The sequence below is a fragment of the Podarcis raffonei genome, chromosome 13 (assembly GCF_027172205.1).
Source record: "Podarcis raffonei isolate rPodRaf1 chromosome 13, rPodRaf1.pri, whole genome shotgun sequence".
Classification (NCBI taxonomy): Eukaryota; Metazoa; Chordata; class Lepidosauria; order Squamata; family Lacertidae; genus Podarcis; species Podarcis raffonei.
The window spans coordinates 14,796,457-14,814,039 of record NC_070614.1 but is presented as its reverse complement, the minus strand read 5'-3'; the positions used below and the strand labels follow the sequence as shown (position 1 = coordinate 14,814,039).

Genomic DNA, 17,583 nt, shown 5'->3' with positions numbered 1-17,583 from the left:
TGGACATCTTTGGGAGACGAGAAGGCTGAGTAAAGCCTGCACAAATCCAGAGTGGAGTCTCATAAGACGGTTGGACGGCACCTCGGAACTCCTGCAGCCAAGCTGGTGCCAAAGTGTATTGCTCTGCGTTCCTTTGGACCACATCAACCAGGCCTAGAAAGGGGTCTTGTCATCTGGGCAGCCCATGACCTCCATACACCCAGCCCAGGCTTGTATCCCAGGGTCTGGTCACTTCTGTGCTGCTAACAGCAGCGTTTTGATTTCGCTCCCTGGAGGCACACTCCATTGTCTCTTGAAACATACAATGACGATACGATACGATAATATTTATTGTCATTGTCCCATACAGAACAACGAAATTGAAAATCTACACCCAGACATTCAGAAACCAACAAGCCTGCTATCCCAGCCTGGTTAGCCCCCTAAAAACTCTGATACCCCATAATTAAATATAGTGGTACCTCGGGTTAAGTACTTAATTCATTCCGGAGGTCCGTTCTTAACCTGAAACTGTTCTTAACCTGAAGCACCACTTTAGCCGTCGCGCCACCGGAGTCCGATTTCTGTTCTCATCCTGAAGCAAAGTTCTTAACCAGAAGCACTATTTCTGGGTTAGCTGAGTCTGTAACCTGAAGCGTATGTAACCTGAAGCATATGTAACCCGAGGTACCACTGTACAATATACTCCCATAGAGACTACCTTACACTGCATTTAAAACCAAAATCGCATTTGAATAGAAACTGTTTCTCAGGCGGCTAGTCCTAGTCTTTATAACCCTGTACCTTCTTCTAGAAGGCAAAAGCTGAAAGAGATCATTTCTGGGGTGCGCACTATACTGCGCTGTCTCTGCAGCTTTCTTATGGCACCTGGAAGCATAGATTTGATCCAAGGTGGGAAGAGTGCATCCAATTATTCTCTCTGCAGTCTTTAAAACCCTGGACAACATTGTTTTTTCCCTGACCGTGCAGCTCCCAAGCCACACACTCAGACCGTAAGTTATAATTTCTCTCCATAAGCATCCCTGATTATTGGCCTCCCGGCTAGGGCTGTTCAGAGATGAAGTCCAACAATATCTGGGGAGCTGCAGGACAATTGAGGGATTGTATTGTGGAATTTGGAGGGGTGTGAAAACTGGAGGATAACTCCGTTCCAGTCGACGCGATTGGTTTTGGGAAGCGTGAATCAGGTTGGTCCATTTAAAATGGCGGACCAAGGGAAATCCTTGAGCATCCCTAATGGAAAGATCTGTGCGTGTATGTGAGTGTGGTTGCCTTCGGAGGCTTCCCATTGCTATTGCTAAAGCCAAGGAGCCTGCATTTGCTCCATAGGACGCACACACATTTCCCCTTCATTTTTGGAGGGGGGAAAGTGCATCCTATAGAGCGAAAAATACGGTAGCTCCTTGGGTTGAAAACTCCAGGGAGCTGTCGGAGTAGCCAGCATGTATCTTGCATCCTTTGGCCATGCTGAGCACACTGCCTTTTACATCCAGCACCTCAAGTTCCCTGCCCTGAACCCAATAAAGCTCCTTTTACTTCCACAGCCGCTCTTTCAATCTAAGCCACGTGGCATGATTTCTCCTGAAGAGCACCACATTCGATTCTCCTTTGGGACAGGCCGTGCGCTCGGGCACTCTTGGCACATGTGCAAGGACAGCCCTGAAAGGGAAAAAAAGGAGGATGGCTGGAGAGTAGCTGCTAGTGAGTTATATTCTGCTTCGGGTCTCTGTTGACCACCCAGGCTAGCAGCACGTCTGAGCATCAGAGTTTTTTTCCTCCCACCTCCCCAAAGGAGGTCTGCAACGTTGCACAACACTGACACTTAATCGCCGTCCAGGAAATCAGGTTGCAGTCTGCTTCCAAAAAAGGCCGAAGCCATAGGGAGAAGCAGCAGGATAAATATAACCACGATTTCTGATGGAACATACACAACGTTGGAAGGGGTTGGTTCTGTCGGCGGAGGGAGGTATTCTGCATCAGCATCAATGTGTACTAATAGCCAGCTCCGTTTGAGTGGCATTCCATATGTAGTCAAAACAGCACCGCCCACCCACAAGCAGCCAGGTGTTGTGGGGAGGGCATGGAGTATTTGCAGGTGTGAAGGAGCCCAAAGGTTTGCAGAAGTACAAAAATCTTTAGGGTTGAAGTAGGCAGCGGGTGGTGCTGTGGGTTAAACCACAGAGCCTAGGACTTGCCGATCAGAAGGTCGGCGGTTTGAATCCCCTCGACGGGGTGAGCTCCCATTGTTCAGTCCCTGCTCCTGCCAACCTAGCAGTTCGAAAGCACCTCAAAGTGCAAGTAGATAAATAGGTATCACTCCGGCAGGAAGGTAAACAGCGTTTCCATGCGCTGCTCTGGTTCGCCAGAAGCGGCTTAGTCATGCTGACCACATGACCTGGAAGCTGTACACCAGCTCCCTCGGCCAATAAAGCGAGATGAGCGCCGCAACCCCAGAGTCATCCGCGACTGGACCTAATGGTCAGGGGTCCCTTAACCTTTACCTTTAGGCAGCATTAGACTTACTCAGGGTTAGACTCATTGGCATACATAGACCAGAGTAACTGAGGCCCATTAATTTAAGCCTGTCCACAGCTAGTGCTGTGATTTGACTTCATCCTGGATGCATACTTCGTTGTCTCTCAAGACAGACGGATCCGTAACAAAAACCCCAAGCAGGACACAGTTGGGGAAACCCCAAAACAGACTAATAAAGGATTCTGCATGTTCAATGGGGCCCAGAGCACTAACTATTGAGGTACAATGAGGAACTCTCAAGGAGTGGAATATCCTGGAAATGGGCATGGCTGGTTGGCTGGAAACCTAAACAGGAGCAATCCACACTGCAGTGTTTAGCTGCAGATCCCACTTGTACTTCTGTAAGTCTCACCTGCCTATAGAGGTGTTTCAGTATGTTTCTGAGCACAATTCAAAGTGTTGGTGCTGACCTTTAAAGCCCTAAACGGCCTTGGCCCAGTATATCTGAAGGAGCGACTCCACCCCCATTGTACAGCCCAGACACTGAGAACCAGCTCTGAGGGCCTTCTGGCTGTTCCCTCACTGCGAGAAGTGAGGTTATAGGGAACCATGCAGAGGGGCCTTCTTGGTGGTGGCACCTGCCCTGTGGAACACCCTCCCATCAGTTGTTGAAGAAATAAACAACTATCTGACTCTTAGAAGACATCTAAAGGCAGCCCTGTTTAGGGAAGTTTTTGATGTTTGATGTTTTGTTGTGCTTTTAATATTCTGTTGGGAGCAGTCCAGAGTGGCTGGGGAAACCCAGCTAGATGGGCGGGGTATAAATAATAAATTATTTCATTTCATTTTAGCACTTTTTGGCACACACAATCATGCAAAGTGTGGACTGGGGTCGTGCATCCAAGCCTTCCCCATGTGCATCGACCCTTTTGGGGGCTTTGACTTGTTTTTGACCATGAGTAGAACCTTCCACACAATCAAGGAGCTGGAAAAAGCAGGGTCCCCATTTGTGCAGAGGGTTCTACGTACGATCAGGTGAACTTGAGTAAAAGCCCTTTCACACTCAACATGGTAAGATCCAGATGGCTTGCATTCATATTCCCTTTCCCCTATCCACTATTGTATCTTCAGGCAGGCGTCTGAACACAGCTTATGCATTGCTCTCCCCCAGAAGTGTGCAGCTTGGCTTGCTTGCTTGAGCCACCTGCAGATACATATAAAGGCACAGAACATTTAAAATCCCAAATAAATTACTTCCGTGTTTGCTGTCTGCCGCATCATATTACCATTGTATCAGCTGCAAAGTCTGCAGCGCTTACAACAGGCTTCCCACACATCGAAACCACGTATTTTCCACAATAGGTTTTTCTGAACATTTTCACACTGACGGTAGACAACCCCAAATTTCAATAACAGGTTCTGTTTTGGTTTTTTCCCTTTCAGTTGTACATTACATTTCCCACAATGTGGGTGGTTTTTTAAAATGTTGGTACCTGAGGCAGAATGCCTTTGAGCATGTACAGAGTACCTTTGACAACATACTTCCGTGGGGGTGGGAAACTCCCAGAAGCGCTGCTGTGTGTTTCAAGAAGCCAGCGTAATTCTTCTGGCAGAGTGCAGGCCAGGTTTCATAGAATCCTATAAGCGTCGAGCCAGAAGGGACACCCCAGGAGCCATCTAGTCCAACCCCCTTGCAATGTAGACATTGGAAGAAAAGCCATATGCACTCTGTGCTCAAGATCTCTCTCACTTTAATAGAATATAAGTGTAATAGAATATAATTTTAAATTCCGCCTTGTTGTTGTTGTTTGGTCGTTTAGTCGTGTCCGACTCTTCGTGACCCCATGGACCAGAGCACGCCAGGCACTCCTGTCTTCCACTGCCTCCTGCAGTTTGGTCAAACTCATGTTGGTAGCTTCGAGAACACTGTCCAACCATCTCGTCCTCTGTCGTCCCCTTCGCCTTGTGCCCTCCATCTTTCCCAACATCAGGGTCTTTTCCAGGGAGTCTTCTCTTCTCATGAGGTGGCCAAAGTATTGGATCCTCAGCTTCAGGATCTGTCCTTCCAGTGAGCATTCAGGGCTGATTTCCTTCAGAATGGAGAGGTTTGATCTTCTTGCACTCCATGGGACTCTCAAGAGTCTCCTCCAGCACCGTGATTCAAAAGCATCAGTTCTTCGGCGATCAGCCTTCTTTATGGTCCAGCTCTCACTAGAACGTTGGAAATATGCGGGGAGTCAGTTGAGCTGGGGTCAGGAAGGGAAAAGGTGTCAACTTTGGAAGAAGCATAAAACAAACCTTAGCACTGTTGCTAAGCCCAACAGCAAACAACAGCCATTGATGCGGTCTGTTAATCCCTGCCACCGAGGCTTAAGTGCTGAATGCAGTCCTCCTGGCTCTCCTCCCCTTTGTGGTTTTCATAGCTCTGTAGCCAAGAGATCATCTGATGATCTTTCTCACTGTCTTCTGTTGCCCCTCCCAAATTATCTGTGCATATTTGCATTAGGGGGCCTCTCTGTCCCGTTCCAGCAGAAAGCACCAATGCTTTTTCCAGATTTCCTGCTTCTTCCTCCTCTTAAGATTCTTGGCTTCTCCATCTTTTTTTTACGCCCTGCCAGAAAAGTTTGCATCAAACCTCAGTAGGAAGAGCCAGCGGTGGAGAACCGAAAGAAAATAGCAGCAGGTTACAGACGCTTCAGGTTACAGACTCCACTAACCTAGAAATAGTACCTCGGGTTAAGAACTTTACCTCAGGATGAGAACAGAAATCGCGCGGCAGCAGGAGGCCCCATTAGCTAAAATGGTACCTCAGGTTAAGAACAGTTTCAAGTTAAGAACAGACCTCCAGAACGAATTAAGTTCTTAACCCAAGGTAGCATTGTACAGTTCCCAGAATTCTTTGGGGAAAGCCATATGTATGTAGCTCTAATATCTCCAGGGATGCACCGCCACCAGTACAATAGTTAAAGATGGCAGCCCAGGTAGGCCTGGCTGGCTCTGTCTAACTGCTGTGGGTCCAAGTTGTGTTCCTCCTCCCGAGCAACTGATCTCGCAGGGTGGCCACCTCCCCTGCTTTGCCTTGCCTCGGGCCATTTCAAGCATGGCCTCTTCCTCTGCTCTTTTGGGGTGTTAGGGAAGGGGAGGTACTGCTGGTTGGGGGACACATTGTGCTTCTTCTGGGGTGGTTTGCCCAGAAGAAAAGACATCTGAAGGCAGCCCTCTTTAGGGAAGCTTTTAATGTTTAACAGATTACTGTATTTTAATACAGTAGTACCTCAGGTTACATATGCTTCAGGTTACATGCGCTTCAGGTTACAGACTCAGCTAACCCAGAAATAGTGCTTCTGGTTAAGAACTTTGCTTCAGGATGGGAACAGAAATTGCACGGTGGCGGCGCAGCAGCAGCAGGAGGCCCCATTAGCTAAAGTGGTGCTTCAGGTTAAGAACAGTTTCAGGTTAAGTACGAACCTCCGGAACAAATTAAGTACTTAACCTGAGGTACCACTGTACTTTGTTGGAAGCCGCCCAGAGTGGCTAGGGAAGCCCAGCCGGATGGGCACGGTAGAAACAAACAAACAAACAAACAAACAAACAAATAATAATAATAATAATAAGGAGTAAATACAACATAAATCCGGAGTGGAGTCCCTAAGACAGTTGGATGGCGCCTTGTACTCCTCTCCGGCAACTCCTGCAGCCCAGCTACTGCCAAGTGTGTTGTTCTGCCCTCCTCTGAACCGCAGTAAGGCGGAGAGGGGTGTCTTGTAATCTGGGCAGCCCAAGATTTCCATACACAATCTCCATACGCACTGTCCAGGCTTGCACTCCGGGGAGGTCACTTCAGTGTTGCTAATGCAGCAGTTTGATTTCACCCTCAGAGGTGCACTCCATTGTTGCTTGAGACAGCTGCAGAATCTGCTACTGGTCTACTGTAAACCATGTCATTTCCTCTGACCCTGCAGGCCTGAAAGTGATTCAGAAGTTGTGAAAGTCTAGGCTTGATTCTTGTGCACTAAGGACTAGGATTCCACACATTTCGTCACTGACTAGATTTATGCTGTTTCCAAAGAGAATGTCGAAATTCTAATGGTTTTTCAAAATGCAGGCTATTTTTTTTTTAAGTGCAGGGTTGGGAGTTTGCAACACTTTTTATTTAGAGTAATGGCTGCCTGAGGTTGAAAGGAAAAGGCGCTTTGCACGTGTTTAGAGGCACTCTTTTTCATGTGAACATTTTACATTATGTTTCAGGGACAGCATTCAGAAAAGAGTTCCAGGGCTGAATTCTGGCTCAGATCAAGCACTGGCGAATAGAAGTGTGTTCTTCAGATCGGAAATGTATGTTAGGTTCATTGTGGGTTTTATAGCTGCTACCATTCGCTTTCTCTTTTCTCGGGGCAGGCCTGACAGACGATGAAGATATCAAGGTGATGCTGAAAGGATCCCCCTTTTGGAAAGTCAAGGCCAAGCCGGCACAGAAGCAAAGAATATATCGCCTGCAGGAAGATGGAATGACCATCTGGTTTGAGACCCGTTTCAAGAAGGCTTACTCCAAACATGTCTGTAAGTATCTGAGTGTGTCTGTTTGTGTATGTACTCTTCAAATCCAGACTAGCTGGGCAAATCCGGAATAATTTTAGGAGGTCTAGAAGTGGTAAACCTTCTAGTTGAAATACTTAAAAATATTGCTGTTTTCTCAAGTACTTTGAACTCGGGACGCTTCCAGACTGTCCCTATTTTCAGGTGGGAGCACATGCCAGCAAATTCAGATTGAGAGGTCAACAAACAGATCAGACATTTTTGCAATAAGGAAACTGCTGGGAAAATGCAGTAGATAACTAATCTCGCCAACAAAGCGTAATGAATATGCTCATTTAATAAGTCAACATTGTCTTATCTCCCTGCAAACAAATCGGGATGAATACTCAATAAGCAGATCTTCAGCTCTCTTCCCTGTCTCAGGCAATTCAGGGGCGTTAAAAGCCAAAAGTACAGAATCACAGTGAGGTTTGCGGTGAGGAGAAATGATTGTGGCTCAGGAACCCTGGCAGGGGAGAGGTCTACACTGGAAGAAGGAGATAATTGCATATGTTTATAGCTCCCAAAGACTTTTCTTCTGGTGCTTTTTACAGACCAGGAAGCTTAAGGCGTATTTATCTTCAGCTAACATTGTGGAGTTTCCTTCCCCTCTGAGATTGCCACCATTATGGAACTATCGTCTTCAAACTAGTGCCCAATTTTTCCTATTCCCATCCCCTCAATTAGTATATATTTAAGATATATACTGTACATATTTTTCCTCAGTTTTTCAGAAGAGAGAGGCTGGAAACTGGTGTGGTGTTATATTGATATACAAGGGGTATGTTGTGTGCATTGGTGTAAGTAGGCAGCTAAGTAACTGTGCTTTGCATTTTGCCGATTTCACTCGCAGACAGGGAGACTTGAGTGGCACAGGCCCGCAACGTCTGACCCAGTAGATTTTGACCTATGAAACCTTAGACAGCTCAGGATCACAAAACCTCAAGGACCGCCTCTTTCCATATGAACCCACTTGGACCCTGAGATCATCTTCTGAGGCCTTTCTTCGTGCACTTCCTCCACAAGAGGGTGGCAACACGAAAACGGGCCTTTTCGGTGGTGGCTCCCTATTTCTGGAATGCTCTCCCTAGGAAGGTTCGGCTGGTGCCTTCATTATACAGCTTTAGGCACCGGGCAAAAACGCCCCCCCCCCCCCGATTGACATTCAATGCCCTTTTAAAATGTTTTGGGGAAAGGGGGGTATTATTGGGTTGTTCTTGTCTTTTTAATTACCAGTATATATTTTGTGATTTTATGTTGTGAATCGCCCTGAGACTTGTGGGTGTAGGGCGGTATACTAATAATAATACAGCAGTACCTTGGGTTGGGACGCGGGTGGCGCTGTGGGACGTGGGTGGCGCTGTGGGACGTGGGTGGCGCCTAGGGCTTGCCGATCGAAAGGTCGGCTGTTCGAATCCCCGTGGCGGGGTGCGCTCCCGCTGCTCGGTCCCAGCGCCTGCCAACCTAGCAGTTCAAAAGCACCCCTGGGTGCAAGTAGATAAATAGGGACCGCTTACTGGCGGGAAGGTAAACGGCGTTTCCGTGTGCTGCGCTGGCTCGCCAGATGCAGCTTTGTCACGCTGGCCACGTGACCCGGAAGTGTCTCCGGACAGCGCTGGCCCCCGGCCTCTTGAGTGAGATGGGCGCACAACCCCAGAGTCTGTCAAGACTGGCCCGTACGGGCAGGGGTACCTTTACCTTTACTTTACCTTGGGTTACAAACACTTCAGGTTACAAACTCCACTAGCCAGGAAAGTTAAGAACTTTACCTCAGGATGAGAACAGAAATCGCGCCGTGGCAGCAGCTGGAGGCCCCATTAGCTAAAGTGGTACCTCAGGTTAAGAACAGGTTAAGAACGGGCCTCCAGAACAAATTAAGTTTGTAACCAGAGGTACCACTGTAATAATAATTAATGACGATAAAAACAACAACCTGCTGCAACAACAACAATTTACTATTTATACCCCACCCACCTGGCTGGGTTTCCCCAGCCACTCTGGGTGGCTCCCAACAAACTATTAATATTAATAATAACAACAATAAAAGTGATAAAACATCAAACATTAAAAACTTCCCTAAACAGGGCTGCCTTCAGATGTCATCTAAAAGTCAGATAGTTGTTTATTTCCTTGACATCTGATGTCAAGCAAAAGCACAATCTGTGTACAAATGCATACAACACGCAATGGAGAGGTCCATTTTCAGCACAAACGGATTATAACTTTCTTCCTTGAATCCGCTTTAGGTTGGCAACTAAAAATTGGGACAGTGATGACTTAGGGATGGTGTCGTGTGTACAGCACATTGTCACACAGTGAGTACATTTCCTAAGGGTCCCGAAAGCCTGTCTTGCACTGCAGGAGACGGAAAAACTGTTCATTCAGCTGTGGTTGCGACCATGTTTGAACAGCCACTGCTACGGAGCAACAGAGAAAGCTGTATTTACAGTGCGTCAGGCCAGTGATCCATTTAGCTGAATACACTTGACTAGTAACAGCTCTCCATGGTTTCGGAAAAAGGGACATTTCCAGTCCCACCCAGAGACGCCAGGGACAACAGAGATAAGAACAATTTGCAGTCACAGGAATAGGGTGGGTCCCCAGCACACTGTAGAAATAAGGATGACAAGGAAGAGAATGGGGGTAAGTTTTAATTAATGCATTCTCTAAGGAAGTTATGAGGGACGCGGGTGGTGCTATGGGTTAAACCACAGAGCCTAGGACTTGCCGATCAGAAGGTCGGCGGTTCGAATCCCTGCGACGGGGTGAGCTCCCGTTGCTCGGTCCCTGCTCCTGCCAACCTAGCAGTTTGAAAGCACGTCAAAGTGCAAGTAGATAAATAGGTACCGCTCCGGCGGGAAGGTAAACGGCGTTTCCGTGCGCTGCTCTGGTTCGCCAGAAGTGGCTTAGTCATGCTGGCCACATGACCCAGAAGCTGTACGCCGGCTCCCTCGGCCAATAAAGCGAGATGAGCGAGATGAGGGATGAAATGGACCTGAAAGAATAAACTCCCTATTTGGGCATCTTGAAATAATACACGTTAAATAGAATCATGGGCAGGATTAGGTTTTGAGCAACAGAAGGACAACAAAATATACAGTGGTACCTCAGGTTACATACGCTTCAGGTTACAGACTCTGCTAACCCAGAAATAGTACCTCGGGTTAAGAACTTTGCTTCAGGATGGGAACAGAAACCGTGCTCCGGCGGCGCGGTGGCAGCGGGAGGCCCCATTAGCTAAAGTGGTGCTTCAGGTTAAGAACAGTTTCAGGTTAAGAACAGACCTCCAGAACGAATTAAGTGCTTAACCCGAGGTACCACTGTAATAGCAATGGAAGAACTGTGGAATAGAAAAAATTATAATGCAGCAAAGAAGAATGGGAAGAATAACACCATGGAAGTTAACTTTTAAATTATGGATTAAATCTGATATTTGTTAAGAGAAACTGGAACTCAATAAAAATTCATTGGCCGGGGGGGAAAGCAACAGGGTAGGTCCTGAAAACACACAACACGAGGCGTGTTTTCAGCATTTGCTGAAGGCCTCGTAGTGAAGGTGTCAGATGTGAGGAGGGAATTCCACAATTTAGGGGCTGCCACAGAGACTACCTTCTTATAGGCCACCACCCCACAACCTCGAAGGAGGTAGAACTAACAAGAGCGTCTTCTCTGCTGATCTGAACACCCAAGAAGGTCTATAGGGATGCGGGTGGCGCTATGGTCTAAACCACTGAGCCTTTTGGGCTTGCCAGTCGGAAAGTTAGCAATTCAAATCCCTGCGACGGGGTGAGCTCCCGTTGCTCTGTCCTAGCTCCTGCCAACCTAGCAGTTCGAAAGTTCGCCAGTGCAAGTAGATAAATAGATACTGATGCGGCGGTAAACGGCGTTTCCATGCGCTTTGGCACTCCTCATGGTGTCCCGTTGTGCCAGAAGCGGTTTAGTCATGCTGGCCACATGACCCGTAAAGCTGTCTGTGGACAAACACCGGCTCCCTCGGCCTGAAAGCGAGATGAGCGCTGTAACCCCATAGTCACCTTTGACTGGACTTAACCATCCAGGGGTCCTTTACCGTTACCTTTTATACGGTTTGAACCTGGGACTCTCTGCGCACAAGGCAGATGCTCTGTTGCTGAGCTTTGCGCCTGCTTTGACTCCCCTGTTATCTTTTCTCTGCAAGTGGGAACAGCTTGCTAGACTTTTTGTCTCGCCCGGGATTAAAACGATTAAAAACGAAATTGGCATCAGATCATCTTGTGCAAGCGTTTTATGCTGTGCCCCTCTCTGCCTGTCCTTCACCAGGGCTTCGGATTTCTGTTTAGTTTATAAGTCGGATATGAATCCTGTATGGAACTCTGAAAGGATGGGGCTTGAGAGACGCAGCATTTTGTGCCACTTTTGCCAAAGATTAGTTGTTGGCATCAGCGAAGGGGAGGTTGCAGAGGTTCAAAAGGTGAATTCCTTAAGCTGCGTGGTAGCATCCAGGCCGACAAGAACTAAATGCATGGAGCGCTGGTATTTCTTTTTTCCTCCTCAACTCCCAAATGAGTTTGTAATGTACAGCAACCATAGCCCTTATGTTCCGCCATAGGACGTGGTCTGTGATGTAGGTTTAAAAAATAAATAAATGAATGAATTGGATTTTTTTTCCTGGGAAGTTTAACTTAGATTGCATAGAGCAACATGGCTGCACTGCAGGGAACACACTGTCTTGTGTCCAGGGGGAGCGAAGTGAAAACAAAACCCAGGAAAATGTTCTGTTACTGGATGTCAGGGCGGGGAAGAGAGAGAGAGAAAAAGATAACAAGACTCAGAGAAAGAATGGAAGAGAATAACAGGAAACAGCACAATGTTTGCAACAGCTAAACAGCATTTTCAAAGAAAGGGTATCAGTTTCAGGGATGACATAGAAGCTGGTTATGTTCTATGCGCTCCACAAATAAGTATTGAAGGATCTGATGTGGGGAGAAGGGCCTGGTTGCTATACAGATAGCAGGTGCAGGAGTCACAATCTCTGTCACAGTGGAGAGGAAAGGATCACAGCTGCTCCCCCTTGCTGAGGTCCCGATCCGGGGCAAGCACCCCATCCCACACAGCACCTGCCATTTACTTTTTAAGAGCCATTCACCCGATTTCCTTTTTCACGGATGGCGTCTCTCGTTCGGTCCTCAGATTGCTGAGTGGTTTGAAATGCAACTGATGCAGGCACCTATTGGATAGTGCCGGTGACGTCACTGATGACAAGAGATGCAGTCCTGCTCCCACATATTTGTACAGTGGTACCTCAGGTTAAGTACTTAATTTGTTCCGGAGGTCCGTTCTTAACCTGAAACTGTTCTTAACCTGAAGCACCACTTTAGCTAATGGGGCCTCCTGCTGCCGCCGCGCCGCTGCAGCACAATTTCTGTTCTCATCCTGAAGCAAAGTTCTTTACCTGAAGCACTATTTCTGGGTTAGCGGAGTCTGTAACCTGAAGCGTATGTAATCTGAGGTTTGGAGGGTCTTTTGGTTGCTAATTTTGAAAATGTACTTTAATGTTGTTTTTTGCCCCAGAGCTGCGCTCACCCTTGGCCAACCCTCCAGGGCTGTGTGTGTGTGTGTCTCTGGAAAGAACAGCGTTAAAAATAACTGTGACCGAGCCCTAAGCTCAGCTTGAGTATGGCAGAGGCAAGGTTTGAACCTAGTGCCTCGCCCGAAGCAGGAAATACTTGCTCCTTGAACCCGACTTCAACTTTCAGTTACTTATGGCTCATTAACACTTAAGTCAGGGTGCGGTGCAAGGGAAGGTGTGGGTTGGTTTGTTTTCCTTGGTTGACCACCCCCAGAGACAATAGGGTTAGGAATAGAATGGAATTTGAAAGCTTGTTTTGGGATGGGTTGGTGCAAGAAGAATTTGTGGACAAACAAGTACTGTAAAATGTCGTTTAGCAACTTGCTTTGAGGGTTTCCGTGTACAATTTTGTAAGTGTGTGCAGGCACAATGGGAGCCGTCCCCACTCCTGCCGTGTCACTCGGTTAGAGGGCAGAGGGAGGAGCACTATTGGTCCAGTAAAATAGTCTTTTTGCAAATTCTCTGCTTTAAAAATGAGTGAGATGTATCCCAGTACAGTCGTACCTTGGAAGTCAAACAGCTTATAGTTCCTTAACGTTTTGGCTCCCGAATGTCGCAAACCTGGGAGTGAGTGTTCCGGTTTGTGAACTATTTCCAGAAGCTGAACATCCAACAGGGCTTCTGATTGGCTGCGGCAGATTCCTGCAGCCAATCGGAAGCCGTGCTTTGGTTTCCGAACGTTTTGGAAGCTGAATGGGCTTCCGGAATGGAGTCCGTTCGGCTTCCAAGGTACGACTGCCTAGGACAGGCGAGGTGCACCTGTTTCAATGAAAAAATAAAGGGTAGCCGTAAATGTAGTTTTATCAGGCCCATAAACTAAAAACAGCTATGAAAGTTGAAAGCCAGCAAAGGACTGGATGTATTGCACAGAATGTCACATATACTGCTGTGGGGAAGAAGTCTTGCGATTGAGGCAATGACCTTTTGGTTGTTTGAGGAAGATATTAGACTGGTGACTGGGAGCGGCCGTCGAGACCATATAACACCGGTCTTGAAAGACCTGCACTGGCTCTCAGTACGTTTCCGAGCACAATTCAAAGTGTTGGTGCTGACCTTTAAAGCCCTAAACGGCCTCGGTCCAGTATACCTGAAGGAGCGTCTCACTCCTATTGTCCAGTGCCGAGGGCCTTCTGGCAGTTCCCTCGCTGCGAGAAGCCAAGTTACAGGGAACCAGGCAGAGGGCCTTCTCGGTAGTGGCACCTGCCCTGTGGAACACCCTCCCACCAGATGTCAAAGAGAAAAATAACTACCAAACTTTTAGAAGACATCTGAAGGCAGCCCTGTTTAGGGAAGCTTTTAATGTTTAATAGGTTATTGTATTTTAGTGTTTTGTTGGAAGCCGCCCAGAGTGGCTGGGGTGACCCAGTCATAATAAATTATTATTATTATTATTATTATTATTATTATTATTATTATTATTATTATTATATTGTTTCACAGTGACTTAAGGGCTCATCCACACTTAACTTTTGCCCTGTGTAGTTCCATACTTTCCCAGTACATGTGATATATATATATATCCTGCTGTTTTCCTAGGAAAGCCCACTCTTTCATGCTGAATCGGAACAAAAGCCTAGATAGCTCAACTGGCTAGAGCATGGTGCTGATAACGCCAAGGTTGCAGGTTCAATCCCTGTAAGGGACAGCTGCATATTCCTGCATTGCAGGGGGCTGGACTAGATGTCCCTTAGGGTCCCTTCCAACTCTACAATTCTATGATCTATGAAAAGGCAATTTGGATTTTTAAATTTTTTTGTGGATTGCCAAGAGCATTAAAGAGCAGGTTTTAGCATGGTTGAGTCCTAATAAAGCCCTGGGCCCTTTGGATGAAGCATGGGTAATTAATAATCATAATATAATTCTGACTGAGAGTGTTTCAGACTACCTGTTTTATTGAGCATTTGCCTGAATTGTGTGCAAGGAGGCTAGATGATATTGTGTCAAAGCAAGTGTTGTCCTGTACTTTACAGTGCATTTTCCTTATTGCAAAAAGGCGAATCTTTTGAACAGGGTGGATTTGATTTAATTTAAATCACTAGTCGGTAAGACTTGATTTGAATCATTTTTTTACAGAAAGACTCATTCTTGCTGGTATAATCTTAATATTTACAACCAGATGAAGGTTTCATTTTTGGAATAATAAATTTTCAGAGTAGTTTTTACAGTTACAGTATATCAAAAATTACTGATTTGGTTATACTATTAGAAATACATAGACAGATAATTATGAAATTATTGTGAGGTTTAGTAAGTTAACTGTTTATACTTAGACAGCTTTTCTGCTGTACTTTATTGGAAGAAGAAAAATAATCATTTCCTTAATAACTAAACAATTTATTTAACTAAAACAATAACATTATAGCATACGTATCCATGTTTGTTAACTGATGCGGTTAATCAATTAAAAAACAAAACTCAGACTGAGTTTTAGTGCACATGAAAAACTTAAAACAAACCCTTATTTCCTAATGAATAGCCTTTGGGCTATAATGTAACTTAAATAGAAAACTATCTTTAGAAAGATTTTTCCTCCAAAAGCATTTTATTTTAAAAATCCAATTTAAATTTAAAAAATCCAATTTTGGGTGTGTTTTTTTAAAAACATTGATTTTTATCCACCCTGCTTTTGAAGAAGCAGGTTTCTTGCACATTGCCTCCCAATCACCTGTAATTTGCCAGTATGTGATCAAATTCTGCCCCCAAACAGTGGCAATGTGGCCCTGAGCTGCAGCCTTTTTAAAGCCCCAGTGATGTTGCTAAGACTTGAGTTTGGAGATCGGAACTGGATTGTTAACTTTAAACCAACAGCCTTGCTGTGTGCACCAAAGTGATCAAGCCTGAAGCATGCAGCCTGGGATCTTGTTCTGTCCCTGATTTCTGTACGCAGTCCTGCATCCCTGTCTTGTCTTCCAGTCTCCATCCTACACATCGAAAGCGTGCGAGAAGGTTATCAGTCGGAGGGGCTTCGGAAATTCGGCGGCTCTTTCCCCGAACAGCAATGCTTCACCATTGTCTTCAGGGGCAAGAGGAAAAACCTGGACCTGGCTGCCCGGAGTGTGGACGATGCTCAGCGATGGGTGCGAGGGCTCACAAAACTGATGGCCAGAGGCGAAGCCATGAGCCAGCGAGAGAAGCTCGAACAATATCCTTTCTGTTCAAGCCGCTTGAGCACAGCGATTGTGTCAGTACTTAGGCGCCAGGAAACATAAATCAAATAACTTAACGATTTGCTGCTGTTTCATTGACACCTTATTTTGGCCGCCTGAGGCAGTTGCCTCAGTCTGCCACAAAGAAGGGCCGGCCTGCAGCTTTTGGTACAGGAAAGAGCTTTAGCGACAAAGCCCAGGCTTTAAATGGTTTGTGGAACCGCATTTGAAGAAGGTTCCTAGAAGGTGAGATCAGAGCTTGTTTAAATCTGTGAGCTGGTAGTGTATTGGAGGTACAGTGGTACCTGGATTCTCAAACATACCGTATTTTTCACTCCATAAGGCGCACCAGACCATAGGGCGCACCTAGTTTCGGGGGGGGGGGGATCAAGAAAAAAAATCTTATTTCCCCCCCCCCCCAGCCCCAAAGAGCAAAGAAGCCAAGACAGTGAGCGGGATCCATCCCGCTGGCTGTCTTGGCTTCATTTTTAGCTGCGGGGCTGGGGCGGGGGAAGTCCGAGCTTCCCCTGACCCCAGCTCCCAGAACAGGCAGCTATCCGCAAGCCTTCCGAGCGCAGCGGGAACTTCTACTGCGCTCCAAAGGCTTGCGGATAGCTGCCTGAAGCCCCGGGAGCGCAGTGGGAGTTTCTGCTGCCCTTGGAGGGCTTCAGGCGGCTATCCACAAACCTTCCAAGCGCAGCGGGAACTCCTGCTGTGCTCGGAAGGCTTGCAGATAGCTGCCTGAAGCCCCCGGAGCGCAGCCTTTGAAGCCTCCGCAGAGCAGCGGAGTGAAGGCACCCCGCTGCCCTGTGGAGGCTTTGCTCAGCCATCCCCAAGCTAGAACAGGGAGACGGAGCAATGCGCAGCGCTCCTTCTCGCTGTTCTGGCTTTGAGGACAGACTTTGAAGCCTCCGCAGAGCAGCGGGGTGAAGGCGCCCCGCTGCCTTGCAGAGGCTTTGCGCAGCTAACCCCAAGCAGCGCTCCGTCTCCCTGTTCTGGCTTTTGGCTTAGCCGCGCAGCCTGCATTCGCTCCATAGGACACACACACATTTCCCCTTAATTTTTGGAGGGGAAAAAGTGCGTCCTATAGAGCGGTAAATACTGTAATCTGTTCCAGAAGACTTTTCGACTTCCGAAACATTCGAAAACCGAGGCGCAAAGGGCTGGCTGCAAATGCATTTGAGAAAATCAAAAAACATGAAGCCGTTCGACTTCCAAGGCGTGTTTGAAAACGGAAGCATTTACTTCCGGGTTTTTGGTGTTCGGGTTCCGACAACGGAGATGTTTGAGAACCAAGGTATCACTGTATACTAATGGAGAAAAATTCAGATCTCTCTCTCTGAACTTGAAATTCCACTACTTTTAACTTCCTTGGTAAAAATAAGAACATGAAAGTTTACAGTAGTTGTTTTCAGTACTTTTTTGTCTGAGGAATCCCTGTCGTACTTTGGATTAGCCTGCAGAACCCTAATCCTCTCTCCTTGCTCCCCTCAAGCAAAGTTTTCAAAAAAACCCTAACTAAAGCCCCATCAAGATGCCCTTCTTGTTGCACATTCATGATGATTTGTGCTCATGATGCTATTGGGGCAGTCACACACATCCCACTTTTGATACTGTTTGAGGCTGCACAGGTTCTGGGGCAGTCACACTGCTTCATTCCCAGTTGGTGAACATCCCGTAACTTCCTGCTGGGGTCCCGTAACTGGTTTATTTTTGTCCCACTTTTTAGTTGCGCTTTAGCACTTCTGGACAGCAATCTTGTGGTAGCGTTAGGGAAGC

The 17,583-nt window shown here is 46.8% G+C and overlaps 1 protein-coding gene across 1 annotated transcript in view; it reads left to right on the top strand.

The window, feature by feature from the left end:
* The window catches only part of PLCD3 (phospholipase C delta 3), a 96,492-nt gene that overhangs the window by 28,985 nt on the left and 49,924 nt on the right, over window positions 1-17,583 (top strand). Inside the window, exons 2-3 of the mRNA XM_053362727.1 lie at window positions 6,874-7,035; window positions 15,572-15,800. Coding sequence (XP_053218702.1) covers window positions 6,874-7,035; window positions 15,572-15,800 — 391 coding nt within the window. The remainder of the gene's footprint in view (window positions 1-6,873; window positions 7,036-15,571; window positions 15,801-17,583) is intronic.